Below are 21,199 nucleotides of genomic sequence, written 5' to 3' on the forward strand. Positions count from 1 at the left end.
GATGCTTCTAGCCAGGCGCTATGTCTTGTTAGACACTCTGGCTTGCACTATAGTCCATGACTCCCCAGTGGCCTCGAAGGATGACTAGGACCTAGACAAGTATTGTTTCAAAACAAGTTTGGAATTTAAACTTTTAAAATGATCTATAATTAAATGACTATAAACCGTATCATTCGAAGTGAGAAGTTAGTTTTTATGTAATTGTACATGAACAAGGCGTAAAATTAAACAAAAACAATTCTGAAATTTAAAATTAAGCTGATAAAAGCCTTCTTAAGCACTTAATGGGAAAAGGTACTGAGTGTGCCTCATCACACGTCTTCTGTGACATGAGGGAATCTGTAAGAGTGCTCAGGGCCCCATGAGTGTCTCGAGGCATCTCTGCTGCGGGCTCCAGATAGATCTTCAGCCAGCAGTTCTTCAGAGGAGTGTATTTGTGTGCAGTTGAAGATGGTGCCAGTGAAGGTTAACGTACAGCTGCTCAGGTGGTTCAGAAGTGGTCAGCGATTACGAGGGAACCTCCCCTCTCAGGGTGTTAATTTTGGTGCTACCTTTGGTGGTTTGAGACCTGACTTTATTATATCTTTGGGATTGCTAAAATATCACCTTTTGAGGTGTGTGCGGATTGGGATAGATGCACTGGCTTTATGTCTAGATCACCCCGGGCAACCTCTTATTCATGGGCACAAGTGATCTTCCTGCCTCAGCTTCCTGGTGTCTGGGACTCTAGGCACCTAGTTGAGGTAATGTCCTCGACAACGATTTATGAGCTACGAATGTAGTCAGGTTAGCAGTTTTCGGGTGGCAGGGTAGAGAGTAGGAGGGTTGAAGAAAGATTATGATGGGCTTACTGGCTCATGCATCACCTGCTTCTGTTATCTACCTCTTTGTCTTCCATCTGACTAGGCGATAAGCACCCTTAAGCCTCCATTTATTTCATCTTAATCATTTGTTTCTACGAAAGTGTGTGTGTGTGTGTCCCTGTGTGAATGTGTGTGTGTGTGTGTGTGTGTGTCTGTGTGTGGGTGTGTGCATGAAGTCCCAAAGAGGGTGTTGGGTCCTATGAAGTTAGAGTTAGGCTGCTTCCAACCCCCCGACTGTGAGAGCTGGGAATAGAACTGTGGTCCTGTGCAAGAGCAGCAAGCACTGTTAACCACCGAATCATCTCCTAACCCTTCATTCATTCATTCATTCATTCATTTTTACATGGTATACCTTCTCTCTCCCTTGTTTTATTATTCCTTAATTTTATTCTTTATTTTTATGTTTATGGGTATGTTGCCTGCACACATGTCTGAGCACCATGTGTATGCAGTGCCCCCAAGGGCTAGAAGAGAGCTTTGGATCCCCCTAGAAGTGTAGTTACAGATAGTTTTGAGCTGCCTTGTGGGTGCTGGGAATTGAACCCTCGTCCTCTGGAAAAGCAGCCAGTGCTCTTAACGACTGAGCTATCGCCCCTGCCCCCCATGTAAAGCAAAAGCCACATCTGCCCACTGGGCCTCCCTCTTTCCAGTGGCCTATCTTCCTGTTCTGGTTGACTGTTATCTGAAGCATGCTCCTACACGCTTGTTTCCATGTCCACAAATTACACTGCATCCATGTTTATACCTGAAAGCTCAAGCCTTCACTAGTCTTTGTCTTAGCCTGGAACATTTTCTACTTAGATTCTGTATCACTGCCATTAGTCCTGTGTGTTACCTCCACAGGGGTCTCTTCATCTTGTTTTCTCTTTAGTGGTTGTTCCTGCTTTCCTTCTGGTTTGCAGAAGGTCTCTGTTCCCCCTCTCACTGGCTTTCATTTATATTACTGCATAGTTTATGTTACGTATCTGGTACTTATTTACACACGTCTTTTGCGGGTGTTCGTGCCTGAGACTGGTTTCAAATGCCAGGGCGCTTGTTCCACTGTGTCTCTGTGACTCTGTTAGGAGCTCATGTTTGATTGTGTTTCATCCGTGGTAACTTTCTGAGATTCGGACTGAAGGTACATTTCTCCAAAGAGTGTCTGCTTTTGCCAGACCTCAATTAACCCAGAGGAGTTTAAAATTAGACTCTTAACTTTAGAGCTTTTCATGACATGGCGATGTAAATCCAGGTCATGGAGGGCATGTGAGGACCGATTTGAGGTTAGGAAGTTTTTATTTTCTGCTCTATCTGGCTTCAAAGTGGAGACATACAAGCGCCCTTGGTACACCAGGATGCTCTTGCTTTGTTCTTTCCGCTCGTGTTTTCCCTGGCTTTGTCTGGGCTTTTAAAATTAGGCAATTTGGCGTTGTCTTCCGTTCATCAAGCAGGTGCTTGGATGTCAAGCAAAGCTTTAGGCTCAGAGGAAGCCAGGAGTCAGCATGACATTTCTGTGCTGTTGCGTTTCCCTTTCTAGCCTATAGATTCTGTGTACCATCTCGATGCTTCGCTGATGCATTTAAAAACGTATTATTGTTATTTTATCCATCCTTTTTAGTTTTTATGTGATGAGGTAGGAGGAGCTCTTAGGATACTAAGTCTAATATATCCGAACAACCCGTGCTTTGTGTTTGTATGGCTAAGGACATTTCTGAAATGAGTAGTTCAGGTCAAGCCATGATATCCTCCAAATTCTGGCTGCCATTCCTAGAACTACTCTAGTTTTTTTTGTTTTTGTTTTTTTAAGTGTCATGTCAAAGCATACTAGCTCCTGTCTGCCAAGATGTTGCTTTGGGTCCCAGTGTGGTTTTATTTCCGTGTGGGCTGTGCTGTCCGTTTGGCCAGCTGCTCCTCATCCCCTCTTCTTAAAACAGATGGCACAGCCCCTCTGTTGCCCATGCAGAGCAGAGTGCGTGCCTGCCCAGGGGACAGGAAGGCCTGCAGCGGCTGATTTTCACGTCCCAACTTACAGCATTTGCCATCCATAGATTAAGCCTATGAGCCTTTTCATTGCAATGTTTTACAATCTGGGTTGAAAAGAAAGCCACCTTAAATAGAGAAAACTTCCATGTGGTATTTTATGAACTGATTAAGAAATAGTAAGGGTGGTTATCAAATTATTTTACCTTTTATTCATTGATTTTTATTTGTTTTTGGCAGTGAACAACTTTGTAAAAATGGTATCATTCATACAAATAAAAATAAAATTAAAGGAATAAAAATAAGTAATTTTTTAAAAAAAGTAGTATCATCTGAAAGATTTTTTTTGAGAGCTGAGTGGGTTCTGGGATTAAGAAGATATTTTCTGTCTGTCCCCTTTATACAGGTACTATTCAGAATATATCTCTATTTTTATCTTTATCTTTAATTTATTAGCATTTAAACTTAGCTCAGAATCAGTATGTATAAATAGGCTCTTTATTATTTTGAAGAGGAAATATAAGTGATACGAAATCTGGATATCAAAAGGCTTTTCAAGGTAAGGCTTTGTGGATAGTCCAGGAGCCTTAAAAAAACACTGGTTTCTTGGTTGTCACTGTGAGGGAACCAGGTGAAGGAACATGAACAATGATGCCACATAGTATGACAAGACCTGCTGGTTGAACACGCTTTCTTCTCCACACGTCGTTTTCCTGTTCTCGTACTGTGTTTAGCTAAACACACCTAATTCTCTTATACCTGCACGTTAAAATATATATTCTAACTATGTGCTTTCTAAAAAGAAATGGCCTTGCCACATTCAAAATTAGCTTGTAAGACTCAGACATTTTATATTAGAAAGTTATCTAATCATTTTTGGCATTTATAGGCGCGTGGAGCAGGCAACACAATTATCTTAAATTTATTTCTAGTATGCGGGTAATCACTGTGAGTCTAGGCAATTCTTTCTGTTAATTAGAGTGAAGGGATCAGGCAGTCTGGGATGGAGGTGGCTCTGGATACTAAGGAAGCCTTTTCTTACGTGAGAGCAACGCTTTGTATAAGCAAGTGACCACCATTGTTTCTTGGTTTTAATTCAAAGACCTTTTGGAAACTTTATGAGCTCCCTGAAGCTCCAGAGCTAACTAGAAATGGCACCGGGGTAGGCAGTAATGGGATTAGCTTGTCTAATCTTAACTGGTAGGTTTGCTTTCTACGTTAGAAAACTGAAATTCAAAAAGCCTGAGTAGCCTGTTCAAAGTTTCAAAGTTGCTTTGCCAATACATGACGAGTACAGGCCTTCAGGAAGCTGCCAGACTCGGGGCAGTGTTTAACCTTAGTCCCAGGAAGCGTGCCAGAAGCCAATGACTCGGAGCCCTTAGGTGTGAAGTGGGCAGACAATGGAAGTTATGCTTTAACCCACCGAGGACAAGCTCGGGGCAGATGTAGCAGCAGAGACTGAGAGGAGAGGAGAGGAAACAGGAACTGGAGGAAACGCACCCTTATTGATGAAGTCAGCATTTATAGAGCGTTCACCGTGTTTGGGGCAGTGGAGGTGCGTTTGGAGAATTAACTCACCACTCTTCCTTTTTTACAAGTATCTGAATGGATCTGAATGGTGGGAGCTGCAGTGGCTGGGGAGTTTTCCTTGAGTGAGGGACAGATAGTGCGGAGTAAGAAGGAAATATGCAAAGTGCCGGCTGGGTAAACTGAAGCAGAGGGGGAGGGTGACTTCCAGCAAACTTGAGCAGGTCTTTCAGGATGGATTCCCAGGCCTTGTGGGTGACAGAACAGGTTTTGGATCTTTCCCAGTGAAGCGGGAAGTCATAGAAGGGTTTTAGCATATGGATGATTATGAATTCATTTTAATTGTGTTTTAAAATCATTTTTAGTTGATTATTTGTGAGTCTCACATCATGTGGCCCATCATGCTCACCCCCCAGTTTTCCCGTGTCTGTCCCGCCTCCTCCATGACCTACCCCCCTCCCCACATTCATTTTGTGTTGGCCATATACTCACTGTAACATGGTCAGATTCCTAGTGGCCAGGCACCCCCCACCCCCAAGGGAGGACGAGTCCTTCTCAGCTAGCATTTACACCAGAAGCCATCTGCTGAGGAGAGCCCGAAGTGGTCGGAGTGGGGCGGGGCTAACTCTCCCGAGAGAGGCTTCTCCCCACCCATGAGCATTAACTTGGATTCAGGTGGCGGCCCGAGTGGGCATCCACATGGGTTTCCGTGGTAATACGGGTAGCAGACATCACATGGCCCTTGGCCATATCAGGACCACTGATCCACTCATGGCCCTCGGTGACTGCATGGACCACGAGCCTCAACGCGGTCTCAGATGGTACACAGGCCACGCACATCAGCAAGTCTAACCAAGATAACAAAGCCTGAGGACATCACCAGCGCATCGCCAGTGGCACCACCCTGCATCCGTCCTGGGTCAGCAGCATGAACCACCAACACCTACAACATCTACGTGGCCTCCGGTATCACGGACCAACCGTGGCCCTTCGAGGCGGTCCAGCCCGGAAAGTGAAACCTTCCTCATCTCAGGCCTCCTTCATTGCCCAGAGCCAGGGGCATCCCTCAGCTGGGCGGCCGGTTAGGGGCCTGAGTCTGCATCTGCGTAAGCTCCAGGCTGTTGTCTCGCCAACCCTGCTGGGCAATGGCAGCATGGAGACCTCAGCTCTCTCTCTCACCTACCGCTACCATCCCGTCTCCAGTTCACGGCTTTCCCTAGCGCATGCTCCGCTCCCTTTTCCTGACACTTCCCACCTCTCCATCACGCATTTGTTCATTGTAGTGGCGCCAGCCTGCCTGGGGGGGGGGGGTTGGGTGACTTCTTGTCTGCTAGGGCTGTCGTTTTAATTATGTTTTAAAGATTCAATCTAGCTTCTGTGAGAATGACTGTTTGGGGACCAGGAAAGAAGTGAGGAGACCAGATGGAATTTAGACGCGAGTTGGAGGAAGAATGCGGCTCTTGCGTGCTGAATGTCCACTGTGTAACTCATGTGTGCCCCTCCTACTAGTTTCAGTGGCCCGTTGTCTCTGTGTGACACATAACGGGACTAACCGCCCCAGGTGGCTTAAGGACATGCAGCTGAGAGTGTAGGAGTGCCCGATGAAATGCACAGCTTTGACACAGCTTTTAAAGATGACGGGTGTCATTTAAAGTGTCCCATCACATGCTAGACTTGATCTTAACACTTGAGCATATTAATCTGGTCTGCATCACTTCTCTGACAGGAGACATTATTCTCATTTTTAGATAAGCAATCCAAGGTTCACAAATATTTTTGTGAGGTATGATATGTACCAGAGTCACACAGCTAGTATGAGACAGAATTGGGAATGGGAACCCTGTAAAAAACAAAACAAAACAAAACACCCATATTGAAGTCTTTCTTCTTCCTGTCACACCTTAACACATCCCAGAATTCTTCCTGTGGTTTCCATTCTGGAAGGAAGAATTTTCACTGTGCCCTCCTTACTTAATGAGAAGAATTTATATAAAAACAGTGAGAAATTATGCTTTCCTTGCCCTTTCTTCCTTTAATTCCTTTCAGTTGGTTCACACCTCCTCTCTGGAGGAGATTGGTGACAAGTTACTAATTGCTTAAGATGCGCATCCAGGCTTTATTTACCGCTCTTGTGTGTGCATTTTACAAACCTGTCTGTCACAGGCAGGGAAGCATGGAAAGAGTAACTGTAATGGAGCAGTTCAGACGTGGCGGCACCAGTGTGTGGAGGCAGAGCTTCTGCCTCTGTCAGATGACATCAGGTCATGTTCTCTCTGGAGAACGGGAGGGGCAGGTGAGAAGATCAGGCTGCAGTTCCTGGGCCTGGGGAGCGGTGCTGATGAAGGGTGGTGAATGGGAGGGCATCGTGGAGATGTTCACTCACAGATTCAGAGTTGGTGCTCCGTTCTGCACAAGTACTTTGTCTCCTGCGGTTCCTGACCTGAGCCACCTGGGTTTCCGTTAGGAAAGAGACTGACTTGGTCCTTATAGATACTGTCTTTGTGTTGGTGAAAAGTATCTCTAGGGAAAATTGTGAAATAGGCAACATATTCTTCCTTACTTCTGCAAACCTTGGTTCCCTTTCTTTCTAATTGATGTATTTTTCCAGGTCTGATGACCTCTCTCAAATATGAATGACTCAGATTTCTTAGTGTATGATTAGGAATAAAAGCTTTGCATGTAAAGAATGATTTGGTATTGCTGGAATAAAGGCCATACTATGCAATGTGATATGAAGGGAGAGATTTTTAAAATTTGTTAGTCAAAAGTCTGCATTGGAAAAAAACATTATTTTGGGGAATGAAGGTTAGTAGGTGTTCCTTTTGAGAGGCCATAGCATCTGATTTTTGGTAAGACATCAGTGTAGCTGTTGCCCTGAAGGTGTCTTTTCAGTAATCATTGTTGTCCCAAGTTCTTTGCCTGGGTTTCATACTATCTTTTTAATCTTCAAATGAAATGCCGTGAAACGTACTTAGTGTTGTGCTTCATTAGAGGCTCATCATACTGTCACTTTCATACTGTCTAATATCCAGTACAGAGTGTGATTGTCCTCATTCAGAGTGTGAACAAGTAGGGAGAGGCCAAACTTCCCTTGTGGGAGTTAACTAAGGCGACGGAGCACTGTGGCTTCCACACTCAGGCTGGTAGAAGCCCCTGCAGACTGTCTAAAATGGAAAAATAGGAACAGGAGCAAGTGCTTCTCGAAAATGAGTGGAGGTGAGGTCTAAACACCTGATGGCATCCTGGGGCAGCCAGTTGTCCAGGTTCAGCCCATCAGACGCACTGGTTACTGAACACACATGAGTGTGCATATGCACAGGCAAACCTACAAGTGAATCCACAGACTTACTTATTTTAAAAAGTTAGTGTAAGAGATTGTGGGAATGGCAGAGCTGAAGTTTGTAGGGCAGGCTAGCAGCCCGGAAATTCAGGTGAGTTTAGCTTCTGTTTACATCATGCTAGAAGCACAGGACACCTGTATTGTAGTCCTCAGGAAACTTCTGGAAACCTGAGTATGTGCTCATGCGATATCCCAGGGCTGGGCTGTGGGTGCTGTGACTGAGCCAGCGAATTTTCTCTGTAAGCACAATGGGATCAGTTACCTACTGCTTTTAGGCAGTAAGAGGTCAGAAGAAATACTGCTATTTTGTGTTTTTAAGTATAACAATATCGTGGTTCATAAGTTGCTGCAAGACTATTAATAACATAACACTCCCATTACGGTCTGAGACACACTCTTGTGAGAAAGGTGACAAACGCTTCGCGCACTTGGCTCTCTGTACAGATGAGAATGGGGCAAAGGAAGGACGGAGTGGCTCGTGAGGCTGCCACCAGCGTGCTGTGACTGTCCAAGCCTGGCAAGCTGCTCTGTTGCGGTTTCCATAAACAGCAGCTTGCCGTGGGTCAGTCGCTGCAGTGCTACAGGTTTCCTGGGGTAACTGTCCACTTAACCTTGCGTCTTAAGGCAGTCAGAGTCACCACAGTCCCAGAGCAGTCAGAGTCGCCACAGTCCCAGACTGCTTCTTGTGTGAATTGCTTGGGACCCACTTGCTCTCCTCTCTTCTCTGGCTCTCATACTAACTCATTTCTGCTCAATTTCCAACCTTCTCGTTGGTCATAGTCAACTCCCTTAGCTTACTACCATGTCAGCCACAGCTCGGCCAGCCTTCCACCCATTTTTTTTTCTGTGCTTTAAATGTTTCTCAAATCCATCGTTCGCTTCCATCTCTAATGTCGGTGATGTAGTTCAGGCTTTCATTGTTTATTGCCAAACTGGTTGATTCATCACCCTTCTTTAATTACCTTACTACTTGGTAATGAGGTGGCAGTGACCAACATACAAATACATTCTCTTCTTCCTGGCTTTAGATTAATTCCAAACAACCTTAAAAATTACTACTACTATTAGCGCTCATGTGCTCCTGCCATGTGAAGATCAGAGGACAACTTTTGGGAGTTGGTTTCCTCCTGTCCCGGTAGATTCCGAGGATCAAACTCAGGTCACCAGGCATGTGCACCAAGTGCTATTACCTGCCGAACCATCTTCAGGCCCCAAAGTAACCTTAAAAAGTGAAAAATAGTACTGGGGAAGGAGAAGAGAAAAAGAGGAGACACTTGGCACTTCTAGCTCTAGTTGGAAAATGTTCCTCCTTGGATCTCAGTGCACATGGGTCCCACCTGCTGAAGCCAGGCTGCAAGAACTTGGGTTCTAATGTGCACGGGAAGCAGCTATGGTCTAGACAATGAGAAACTGTGGTGTGAGACATATTAATATTAATATATTAATTTTCTCAAGGTCACATGGCTATTATCCAATATTCATTCTGCCATGACATATGCCAGTTCAAATTTCTTTAAACAACAACAACAACAACAAAAAACCCAAATTTTGTTTTGGCTTCAACTCAAGTTGGAACTTGTAGAACCCCATGCCTTTCCAAATTGTTCCCATTTCTCTCACTTCACAGTGTATGTCCAAGTGTAAAGGAACGGGAGGGGACATTTGTGGCTTCGGGTTGTGCCTGACTTCCCTGCCCCACTCCCCACGAATGCCTCCATAGAACCTTTAGGCTGCTTCTGGGTTATGATCTGACCCCTATGGCCTTTGAGAAGCTGACTCTGTGTCACCTGATATCCCTTCCTCTGTGGATCCTTACCCAGGATTTAAGAAGTTCTCAATTGAGGTGCCACAGATTTGGGTGCCTTTGTGGTTTTTGGGGGGCGACTGGGGAATCTGTTTTCATCTAGAGACCTGCACCTCTTTGTGCATTTTCAGCCTTAACAGATCAAGGTTAGTAAAAACAACAAACAAACAAACAAACAAAAACAGGTGCTCTCTGAAGATTCCGCTTCCTGACCTGCCATATGCTTTCATATAGGGACAACCAGAAAGGGAGGCGCCTGTGTTAATTTATGAGAGAAAGAGCTATTGCAAAGACATGGAGAAACGAGGCAGCCTTTCTAGATGTTGAGGCTTTGAGCCAGCCGTGGTTGTTCTTGCTGGGTCTCTGAGATGGTCTGACTGGCAGACTTTAGGGAGAAACTTCGTGTTAGTGAAGAAGGGATTTAGAATGAGTGCCCTGGGAGGTTGGTGGTGATGTGTGGTCGGACTGGCCTAATGTTCAGCATCCCAGCTAGGCTGAGTTTCCCACCACACTGGCTCAGAGGCAGTGTGTCCCCTGGTGCCCAGCCATGATTACTAGGACCCAGCCACGTGTGGTTTAAAGTGGCAGACCTGTCTTCTTAGGGCTCGTGTGGCAGCTCTGTCTTCTGAATGGGAAGTGAGCCTCCTGAGTCGTAAAGTTCCAGGCTTTGTTTCATTGCAAGAGCAAAAGTTTGGAGTGAGTGTGTGTATGTTAATGAAGAAGTAATTCTTGACTTAATAACTGCTGGAAATGAGAGCATAAGTTTGTGAAACCTATTAGCAAAAGCAGTTTTCTGAAATTTCATTATGGAAAGCAGGTAATGAAAATGGAAGCATAAGGACCCATAAAGACACAGCCTTCCTTACGTGTCAGCAGGGAACAATTAAGCATCCACAGTTTTAAAACATGCTGGTGTGCTGGTACATTTAGTCTTGCTGTTGTCTCTAGTAGTGGAAACAGCGAATTAAAAAAAAAAGGAATGTGTTGGAAAGACACAAGGGCACTCCCAAACAATAGATCATTTTAACCCCTAAGTTCAGAAAGGACAGATAAGGAAATTCGATGGACTGTGTCTCTTGAGAGACCGCAACAGTCATCCAGTCATCCTGATCCCCTGCCGTCAGTCTTCTACTCTTGGACCAAGCAACCATGAGTAGGTAGCATCACCTAATATCTAAAAATTAAAGGATGTTGTAGAGTGATGCCTTTTCCTTGCTAGCCGCTTTGTTCCCCCCCCCCCCCCGCCAGTCTCCTGGGCTCTGCCGTGTTGTAGTCCCCAAATAACACACAAGACGATATATTAATTATGAAGCTGTTGGCCTTGCTTGTTTCTTACTGGCTAGCTCTGACTTAAGTATTTAACCCATCTAAGTATTTCTCTTACCGGACGGACATCTTACTTCTCTGGCGAACTACATGATGACTCCCTGTGTTTCTCCTACCCAGAGTCCTCCTGGACTCCTAGTCCCACCTATCTTGCTCCCGTATTGGCCAACAGTGCTTTATTGACATATACACAGGACTTCCCCATCAGGATGTTAATTTCTTCTGCCAGTACAACAACTGTACACATTAGCACTGCTATGCTTCCTGTTTCCCAAATGAAACAATGAAAGCCCACAGGAGCCAGGCAGTTTTCTCAAGGTCACATGGCTGTTATCCAATATTCACTCTGCCATAACGTATGCAAATTCAGATTTCTATCAGACAGCATAAGTGGCAGATGGGGTGTGGTCTCTGCAAAGAGTCTGCTTTTATGCCTCAGGGTCTACACAAGATATGACCATAGTCTGTATCTTCTTCCTAACAGGAGTCATAGCCACATATGAAGAACTTGGATTTAAAGTCTCTCTCATGACATTGAGTAGGTGGGAAAATGCAGGTAAAATCAAACCAGCAGGAAGCCAGTGGGTGTTGGTGAGATTCGCGGGAACCACAAATCATCGTCTATAGTCTCATACAGTACTCTAACATTTCCTGGGAATTAAAGATATTTACCATAATAGAGGAGATTGACTCAGCACTTAAGAGAAATTTGATGTCACCTGGTGTTTGTTGGATATCCACTTAACTAAAATATTCCATAGCTGTCTCCTTTTTGTCTTTTTCTGTCTGTCCTCTATAGTTCTCCTCTTATTAAAAACAGGTTGATGCCAAGCAGTGGTGGCTCACACCTTTAATCCCAGCACTCAGAGGCAGAGGCAGGCGGATCTCTGTGAGTTCCAGGCCAGCCTGGTCTACAGAGTGAGTTACAGGCCAGCCTGGTCTACAGAGTGAGTTCCAGGACAGCTAGAGCTGCTATACAGAGAAACCCTGTCTCAAACAAACAAAACAACACTGCTACTCCCATTCTGTTGGTTAGCATTGCGCCTCCTTCCACCCTTCATCTTTCCTTTACTCTCTGAATGTAATGGCGTCACCATTTCTGAGTTGATGACCGGGGTCTCATACTAATGTATCATAAAAAAAGGAAAAGGGCCGGGTGAAGACTATGTCAGAATGAAAACTTCACGTGTTCCACACCTGAATTTTCATATGAGGGCTCTTTAGTGTTATACATTTGCCATTAACTTGCTTTTGAAAACTGCCAGGCTGACCGCAGTACACCTCTCTACACATCAACCTTTGCCAGCCTTGGCAACACAGGCTAGTATTCTCTCAGAGGTGTGTCATGTTGCAGTTTGATGGTCCAGTTAGATTCCAGCATTCTCTTGTAATTGACTTACTTGTATGAGTATTTCTATAGTATTCCCAGAAGATACATTTGAAGCTGAATTTCTAAGGATAGATACTTGTAAGTCTGCTATTTTATTCCTCTGTACTTCTGGCACCTTTCAGATTCCTTCATGGAGGAGCCTATAGATAGGTAAGACATAGTTTTGACTGGCTGACATAAACAAACATCACCATAAAATGTAAGATTTAGTGTTGTCTGGTTACAGAAGTGTCTCAGTATTTTAGTTTGTGGTCCTGATTCGGTTTTTGTTTTGTGGGGCTATTTTCAGAGATATTTGCCTTTCTCTTTGGTAAATTATTTAAAATGTTCTTCTTGCAAAAAGCCTATTTTTAGATACTTAAATACAAACTAGCCCTTGGTGTTTGTATTTCCATACCTTCGTCTTCTGAGGTAATTCTTGCTATATAGTCCAGGTGGACCACAAACTACTTCTTTCCTGCCCTGCAAATACGTGGGAAGATCTGCGAGGGATTTGAGCACGTTCTGTTTCATCTAGTACACAAGTACAGTGTGGTCAAGAATACAGGCTTTGCAGTCAACAGGTGCAAAGCAGAGGTCTTGGCTCTACCTTGTAATAGTAGAGTGAATGCGGTTGAGAAGTTCAAGTTCCCCTAAAAATCTTTTTGTTTTGGGTTGTTGTTTCAAATAATCAGCCAGTGAGTGAAAAGTTTAATCTAGTGATTAGAGTCACCCAATAAATGATGCTTCTGGGGCTGGAGAGATGGCTCAAAGGTTAAGAGCACTGATTGTTCTTCTAGAGGTCCTGAGTTCAATTCACAGCAACCACATGGTGACTCATAACCATCTATAATGAGAGCTGGTGCCCTCTACTGGCATGCAGGAAGACCACTGCATACATAATAAATAAATCTTTAAAAAAGAGAAAGGTGGCCGGACGGTGGTGGTGCACACCTTTAATCCCAGCACTCGCGAGGCAGAGGCAGGTGGATCTCTGTGAATTCGAGGCCGGGCTGGACTGACAGCCTCCAAAACAATACAGAGAAACCCTGTCTCATAAAAACCAAAAAAAAAAAAAAAAAAAAAAAAAAAAAGGTGCATCTGGGTGCAATATGCTGGTTGAACTGGAAGAAAGAAAGCCAAGCCTGTCTTGAGTTTGAAGCTATGCTTTTAACAGGAACTTCAGTTAATTTTGCAATTCCTTGCACATCAAACATACTAGCCAAGATGTAGAATCAACTACAGTGCTCACCAGTGGATGGACAGATAAAGAAAATGTATCTTTATAAAGGGGATGTTACTTTTAAGCCTTAAAGCAAGAGGAAGCTAATTTTTGGTACTTACTTATGAGAAAGAGCAGGGGGGTGTGGTGTCAAATACCTGCAATCCCCCAGCATTTGGGGTCTGAGGCAGGATGATCATGGGTTTGGAGAGCACCCTGAACTTGGCTAAGCCAAGGTCAGACTGAGTGAAACTCTGCTTAATAGCATCAAGGATGTAGCTCAGTGGTCGAGTACTTGTCTTGTCTCACAAGGGCAAGACTCTAGGTTCAGTTCCTAACTTCCCTCTCCAGAAAAGACAACTAAAGACTTTATTACATAGTTCCCCTCAATTCTTTGTTTGGAACCCTCCCCTGAAACAAGGGTAGTGATTCTACCATCAGAGTGACTAGTTCTGTTTATTTCAATTAAAAATAATTACAGACATTACTGCCACAGCTTAGAAAGTTACAGTCCTAATATATCTGATAAGCCACCATGACTCGTATTTAGATTTTTCCCAGTTCTTCCTAGGATATGTTTTTAGCTGCCTCTTTTCTTTTCTCTTTTCATTTCTTTCTCCCCTTCTGTCTTTCCTTTTAAAGAATGCAAAGTTCAATCAAGGTTCCTCTCTCTCTCTCTCTCTCTCTCTCTCTCTCTCTCTCTCTCTCTCTCTCACACACACACACACACACAAAATTTGGTGGCTCCTTTGTCTGTTTCCATCCTGAAGAGTCCCTTCTTTTTAGGAAGTATGTTTTGTGCTATGGATTGTTTTGCAGAATCTATGACAGCCATCTTGTAAAATGGCCCATAATCAGGATTTGTGTAAGACTTCTTTTATTTAAAAAAATTAATCTAGAAGCATACATGTGTAGACATGTGGATTGATAATGAGTTTGTGGGCCAGTGAACGTATATTCTTCAATCTGTGTGACTCTGAATGTCTGGCTCTTTAACAAAAGCCTTATCTTTGGGCTTGTTTCCCATTGCCTTTAGAGGGTACCCAGTGCCCAGACAATTTCCTGGCCAGGCCATACCCAGTTAGGCAGTCTCACTGTCCATGTCACAGATTCTGTCCTGGGACTTCAATTAAAAAGTTATTGTTCATTTAAAAATGTCACATTATGTAGTTATCTCTTGGCATTAGAAGATTCGGGCTGTTTTTGTACCATGTAAATGAACTGGCTATCAGGAAAGATAGAGTGAATCTTTTAGTGATCTAATTTAATTGATAAAATGGTTTAATACCCCAGGATGTAGAAGACCCAGTGCAGGGTTGTTTGGTTTATCACAGCCTAATGTTTTTATTTGTTCACTCACCATGCATACAGAGTGAGCATCCATTTATGGAGGAGGGGGAGTGGCGGAGTGGGGAGACAAAATGTCAGCTTTGTCTTCACAACCCAAATGCCCTTCCCTTTCTGGTGAACTAGTTCCTGTTTCCCTTGTTATCAGCAAATGGTGATGACAGAGGGTGGTGTGAATTGGAGTCCTAACCCCAGGGTCAGGAGGCCAGAGAATCCTATACATTTGCTAGCGAGGTTTCTGAGTAATTGTTTGTTTTTCTCTGGAAGAAGGCTTGAGTGGGCTCCTTTCACTCTGCAGTGGTGCTCATGAGCCCCAAACATATAGTTTCCATGTCTGATATTTTCTCTGGGCATTTCCTTTTGATGATTTCTTTAATTTTTTGAATTTAAAAATGGTAAGAAACATGAAACATGTTAATTATGTTAATCTTTGTCACTACCCAGAGATAAGCACTGTTTAATAATAATGATATATATTTGTTACCTGTAGACCAACATTTTGGTTACATACTGAAGAGTAGTCCATGGGATAGATTCAGTATATTTAAATAATATCCTCTATGGATGGACATGAATATTTGCGTTTTGATAGGAGTCAATCTTTAGACAACCAGTAGAATAAGAAATAGGAACCTGGGGCTTTTGATATTCATAGGAGCCTTTTTCCTTTGTCCCAGTGTTTTAAGCCCTCATCAAAGGTCAGGCTCTAGTGTTTGGGTCAGAGAACTGTTTACTTTTCTCCAAACAAATAAAACACAGTAGTGTTCTCATACTATTCTCTCCAGCCCCAAGATAGTGACATGATTCGGAAAGTCATTACAGATCAATAAGCAATATAAAAATTGGTATGAGCTCTCCACTTTGAAGTAGCCTTCTTTGAATGTAGCCTCAGTTTTCAGCTTTCAGATGGGCTTTAATTTTGTAGAGTGTATCTCCAATTCTAAAAGTGATTTGTGTGTGTGTGTGTGTGTGTGTGTGTGTGAAAAGTGTAATACTCTAACGTAAAAGGCTTGAGCCCTGTAGACAAGGAGGGACACTACTGCTTTAAACATGTCTGGTATAAATGTGTGTGGTCTGTATGTTCCTATAGTAAACTGTTGAAAGACATGGCCTTGAATATTCTTTCTTACTGTTCTCTCTTATCTAGTTATCAATGACATGGCCAGATTAAAGGCTGTGCCAGTCAACACCCTTGGGTCCAGGGTAGTAACTGTTCCCATCTGGCTTTAGGTGATTAATAGTGTTGGTGTCATGGCATAAATCACATTTTGTTGTTGAGTCAGCTGAGACTCTAACCATTAAAAAAATTTACTCTGGAAAAATCAATAACCAGTGCTTTTTGGGAAGGAACAGTTATTTTTCCCAGCCCAGGACAGACTAACAAATTACTGGTGTCATTAAAATATAGTCTCAAAGATAAAGGATAGCTTTAAGAAAGGACTAGTAAAAAGCCATTTTGAGGAACACAAGTCAATCAAAGAACCGAACCCCAGTACTCCCTAAATGTCCTTAAGAATGTCACCCTTCCCTTTAGATCTCACCAACAGCAAACTTCAGATAACTCAAGTTGAATTTTCATAAAAGCTTGGGGAAAGAAATTAGGTTGAAAACAGCCAAATGCCACACACAACTCTATGGACTGCCGTTTAATATACAGAAATTCAAGTTGATTCATTTACTTTCCTCAAGTTTGCTTACTCTCTTAATATTGGTAGGAAAGTAAATGTAAATTAAATAAATCTCAGCATGCCTCATTTTGTAGGGATCTATGAACTTTTACAATAATAGCTTTGGCCTTGAACAGCTGTGGTTTGAATGGATGGGGATAAGGTCAGTCAGTGGTCCTGATTCGGTTATAGTCTGTTTCACAAGTCCTGTGCCAGTGCTTTGGATGTTGCTCACACAGCCCATTGGTGCTATAGTTCCCAGTGTTTTTGCATCACTGAGCTGATTTCCGCATGCAGCTTGCTGCTTGGGATTCCATAGCTACAACTTTCATCTCGAGGAATTCAAGCTATGCTAGTTTGGCATCTTTACCTTGAGCCTCAGCAAAGAGGCAAATGAAGACTTCCCTTCGATGCTTTTTAGAATTTTTAATCCAGTTCACAGCACTGATATTCGGCATCTTTTTCCTCCCTGAGCTGCAGGCTTGTCTAAATAGTCACAGACACAATCCTATTAAAAAAAAAAAAAAGAGGGAATAACACCAGTGTGCCTTCTTGTGAAAAATATGAGCCTGAGGACACCAGGCTCCTGCTCAATCCGGGGTAATAACCTCCAGGCGAAGTATTTTTGGTAAAAGCCTGGGTTTCTTATCTTATTCTGCAGCTAAGAACTCGGCTCCCTGTCCCTGCACTGTGTCCTTCTCATTTGCATTATTGGCAGTTGTTCCCTGCTGGAAGTTTAAATTATCTCAAGAACTCTAAACTGAGTTCAGATGTTTGTTTATTGGCGTTGCCTTCGGCTTTTGAAAACAGGCTTTTGTGCTCTCCCAGTCTTAAGAAAGGGCTCTTCTCAGAATCAGCCCTCCCTCCCTCCTCGCCCTTTTCTGGGAACCTGCTTCAGCCTCATGCGGAAAATTGAATAAAGAGGACACAGGGCTCAAAACTGGTTAAAAGGAGGTTCCCGAGACTAGGCGGCTTGAAACGGAAAGGCAGTGGGACCCGACATCCTGCGTTTGTGCTTTGTTTTTGAAACTTAAAGTTAGTTGCTTTAATGAATTAACCAGAAGGCTAGCAATGGAAAATGTTTCTCCTGTCCTGGTGGGGGAGCCAGATACTATAGATTGGTCACAGGAAGGCTGTTGATTCTGGCTTCATTGTTGGGTCAGTCATTTGTTGAGCTGGTGGCTGGAGCGCAGGCCACACACTTCTTCCTTCTGGTCTTCATGTATTGGAACTGCTTACTTATTGTTTGTATTGGAGCAGATTTGGCCAAGAAAATATGGTGAGCCCTTGAGTTCGTTGTGTGTGTGTGTGTGTGTGTGTGTGTGTGTGTGTGTGTGTGTGTGTGTGTGTGTGTGTGTGTGTGTGGTGTGTTCGTTCTGTGGGGGACCGAGCAGTTTGGAGGCTGGGAGGGGACGGAGTTACGGTAATCGATGATGGTTTGTGAGCAAGGATCATTTGTGAGCGTTCTGTCGCTAACGCTTTTCCTGTGTCATCCTCCGTAGAGCTCCGGGAACGCATCCTACCGCTGCTCCATGTCCTCCTCTGCGGATTTTTCTGATGAGGATGATTTCAGCCAGAAATCTGGCTCAGCATCTCCAGCTCCTGGAGACACCTTACCCTGGAATTTGCCTAAACACGAGAGGTCCAAAAGAAAGATTCAAGGGGGCTCGGTGCTGGACCCGGCCGAGAGGGCTGTGCTCCGGATCGCAGGTAAGTGGGGGAGGGGATGGAGTGGAGGTAGGGGTGACAGGAATTCACCCATCTGTTCCCTGGCGCTGTATCTGCTAGCTGATGCACTGGATAGAAATTTGTCTCAGGTGGGGGAGGAAATGGCCATGTTTACTTCACGGAGCGTTTTGCCTGCCTGCACTGGTGACTAAGCTGTTTGGCTTTGCTTTCTGGTTGGATGAATCGATAGATTCTAAAAGCAAGCAGATATTTACAGGTATCTGTGTTGAACTTTGCTGTTGATGCACACTAGCCATCAAGGCAACCTGAGAGTACTAATATCCTTGACTTTCTGGAGTATTTTGCTGGAAGCTGTAGGAGGATAGCCTCCGTTTTCATTTTTTTATGCCCAAGGGCACTGAGCTATGCAGGTCTAACTCAAGTCTCTTGGTTTTTTTGGTGCCTAGGATGCAGAGCACAACCCAGCAATTTGGATGTCTTTTTTTTTTTTTAATGTAGCTTTTTTTGTGAGCATCATGTGGCCATAGGTGCTTTGTGTTCTCAGGGTTTGTGAGGAGCCATCATGTACTCTGGGTTAAATAACGCATGGGGCGATGCCAGTGTTTTTCTGCCCTGTGCGGTGGGGTGTTCCCTTGCAGGCCATACAAGCGGAACCAGAGGGATAGCTTGTTTTACATAGCTGAAAACTGAGAACACCAAGGCAAGCAGCTTTCAGGCCTGTGAGTTCCCATGGGGCTTGTGCATATGTATGGTCTGCAGGAGAGCGGCTTCCCGGTGGACAGTTCTGCATTCCTTTAACAGTTTTTTTTTCCTTTTCTTCTTGGAAATGGTAATAGGGCAGGATGGACTGGGTTCTCTCTGGAGATTCACTTACAAAGGCCAAAGGCCAAAGGCCAGATGTTCAGGCCTCCTTCCCTCCCCTGTCCCCACTTGTAACTAGGCAGGAGTTGGGGGCTTTGCTCTCTTAGTTTCTTTTGCTTTTGCTTCCTAGGTAATGCAAAATTGGGCTTTGTCTTCAGCCATCACGGCTGCCTAGAGTCTCCGTAGGGTCCCCCAGTAGGAGTTTTTGATTATAAGAAAAACAAACAGCCTGGCCAGTCACTCTGTAGTCTGGGGCAACAACCCTGAGCTTCTTTTGGCTTCTGTTGTGAGATGCTGGCTGGTATTACCCAGCCTGTGCAGAGGAGGGAAGGAGCAGGAAGGGGAAGGGGAGGGGGGAGGATGGCAGCTGGAGGCCAAGAGACAGCAGGGTGGTTTGGGCCTTGGCTCTCACTACCCTCCTGTCAGTAAGTGTCTAGTCATCAGGCCTGCCTCTGCCTTGTTGAAAGCCCCCTGCAGCTCCAACACTCACAGGAGAGGAGGGACAACACTGGACTCAGACTTTTGGCTCAGCAAAAGGAGAACATGGGTGAAGGGAAGGTGTGTGCAAGCTGTTGGGCCTGTGGCAAGCTTAGGGCATCAAAACAGGGTGCCTATTCTGTGTAGCTCTGTTGTTGTTTTAGTTTTTGTGTGTCCTTGCATTTGTGTGTGTGTGTGTGTGTGTCTGTCTGTCTATCTGTCTGAGATAGGGGCTCTCTGTATAGCCCCGGCTGCCCTGGCACTCTTTATGTCTGTCAGGCTGGCATCAAACTCTTAGGGATCTGCTGGCTTCTGCCTCTAGAATACTGGGATCAAAGTCATGCACCACCACACCCGGCACTGTAGTTTTTGCAGGAGGTGGATATTTGTTTGTGTAGTGAAGAGTGAGCTTACGAGATAGAAGCAGGGTAGGTGTTTGTCAGTGGTAACGTGATTATATAAACTGCAGAACATGTTTCCAGGCATGCGTCACGGGAGTTGCTCTTACCCACCAGTGAGCGCTGTAGGTAGAGAAGGCATGGAGGGGTTGGGGATAGTAGTGGTGCCGAGGGTACTGCAGACCTGAGGGCGGAGGCCAGTGCTGTTCATTGTAAGATGACTGAGTTTCATTTCAGGTGGGTTACTGCGAAGTGTCTACTTCCTAAATCACACAGATTCTTCAAAGGTCGGGTAAAATAAAATGAACAGTGAACAGTGTGGAAGTGTAGAGGCATATTGCTGCTTTTTAAAATGTTGGTAAATTACATGTTTGCTATACAAATCATAATGATAATCCCACATGGTGGACAGAGTTGGAGGCCAGTCCACAATGTCTGTTTAACCCCTTGTGTGTCTAAATTAGGAGTCTCATGCATATTATATAGCAGATTGGCCACTGTTAACCCAGTGCAACGAAAGTATATCCTATCTTAGGGAACCAGGTGATAAGAATAGTTTACAAACACGTTGATAAAACTTCCACTTCTAATTTTACAACACATCTTACATTCTCCCTGAAACTCAGCTCTTCTTTGAAATTAACTGCTTGTGAAAGGTGGAGTGCTGTTCAAGAATGGTGAGAAGTTTGTGGTGCTCATTTAGTAGTGAAAGAGGTAAGAGCTTAGTATATGTATTTTCAAGGCCATTGAAGTAGAGTTGTTTGTGAAATGTCCCTTGAGTCAGAAAGCCACATGGACTTAATTCATGTGTAGTTAGCACATGCTTAGCGAGTTTCCATAGTAGAGCACAGAACAGCCACAGTTAATATGAATTAGACAGTTACAGCATGCTTCGAGAGATTAGCTGTCATGGCTGGCCGCACCTAGTGTTAAAAGAGCCCGGAGGAGTCTAATTAACCTTGGGGAGAAGGGAGATGTGGGAGGCTCCTGTAAGGGTGTTGAGAGGAAGTACCACTTGATCTGAGATCAAAAGAGCTTGGTAGGGTGACAGGGAAGGCCACTTCAAAGGGATGGAACTTCATGAACAAAGATAGGGAACTTGTTTAAAAGGTGAACTGCAAGTGCCATGTGGAGCTAAGCATAGGGATTGCAAGGAATGGTAGAAGCCACATTGCTGCTGGCCTGCAGTATTGAGCCCTGGGGATGCTCCTGCTCCACACAGTGGCAAGTGTCTGAAAGGTTCTAAAGGAGTGTAGTAATGTAATCAGGCGTGTGTTTTAGGAAGTCACTGGTGATGACGATGTGTTTTTGATACTTTATCTACAGATAACACAGTGGTGGAGCACTTAC

General features: G+C 44.2%; 1 protein-coding gene across 12 annotated transcripts in view; it reads left to right on the top strand.

The window, feature by feature from the left end:
- Positions 1-21,199, top strand: part of Dst (dystonin) — a 400,220-nt gene that overhangs the window by 79,677 nt on the left and 299,344 nt on the right. For 11 of the 12 annotated variants that reach the window (XM_040729463.1, XM_040729445.1, XM_040729449.1 and 8 more), the window contains exon 4: positions 17,927-18,134. In XM_040729463.1, coding sequence (XP_040585397.1) covers positions 17,927-18,134 — 208 coding nt within the window. Of the gene's footprint in view, positions 1-17,573; positions 17,704-17,926; positions 18,135-21,199 lie in introns of those variants that run through there. The other variant, XM_040729452.1, reaches the window with a different exon arrangement.

The sequence above is a fragment of the Mesocricetus auratus genome, unplaced genomic scaffold (assembly GCF_017639785.1).
Source record: "Mesocricetus auratus isolate SY011 unplaced genomic scaffold, BCM_Maur_2.0 Super-Scaffold_100021, whole genome shotgun sequence".
Lineage (NCBI taxonomy): Eukaryota > Metazoa > Chordata > Mammalia > Rodentia > Cricetidae > Mesocricetus > Mesocricetus auratus.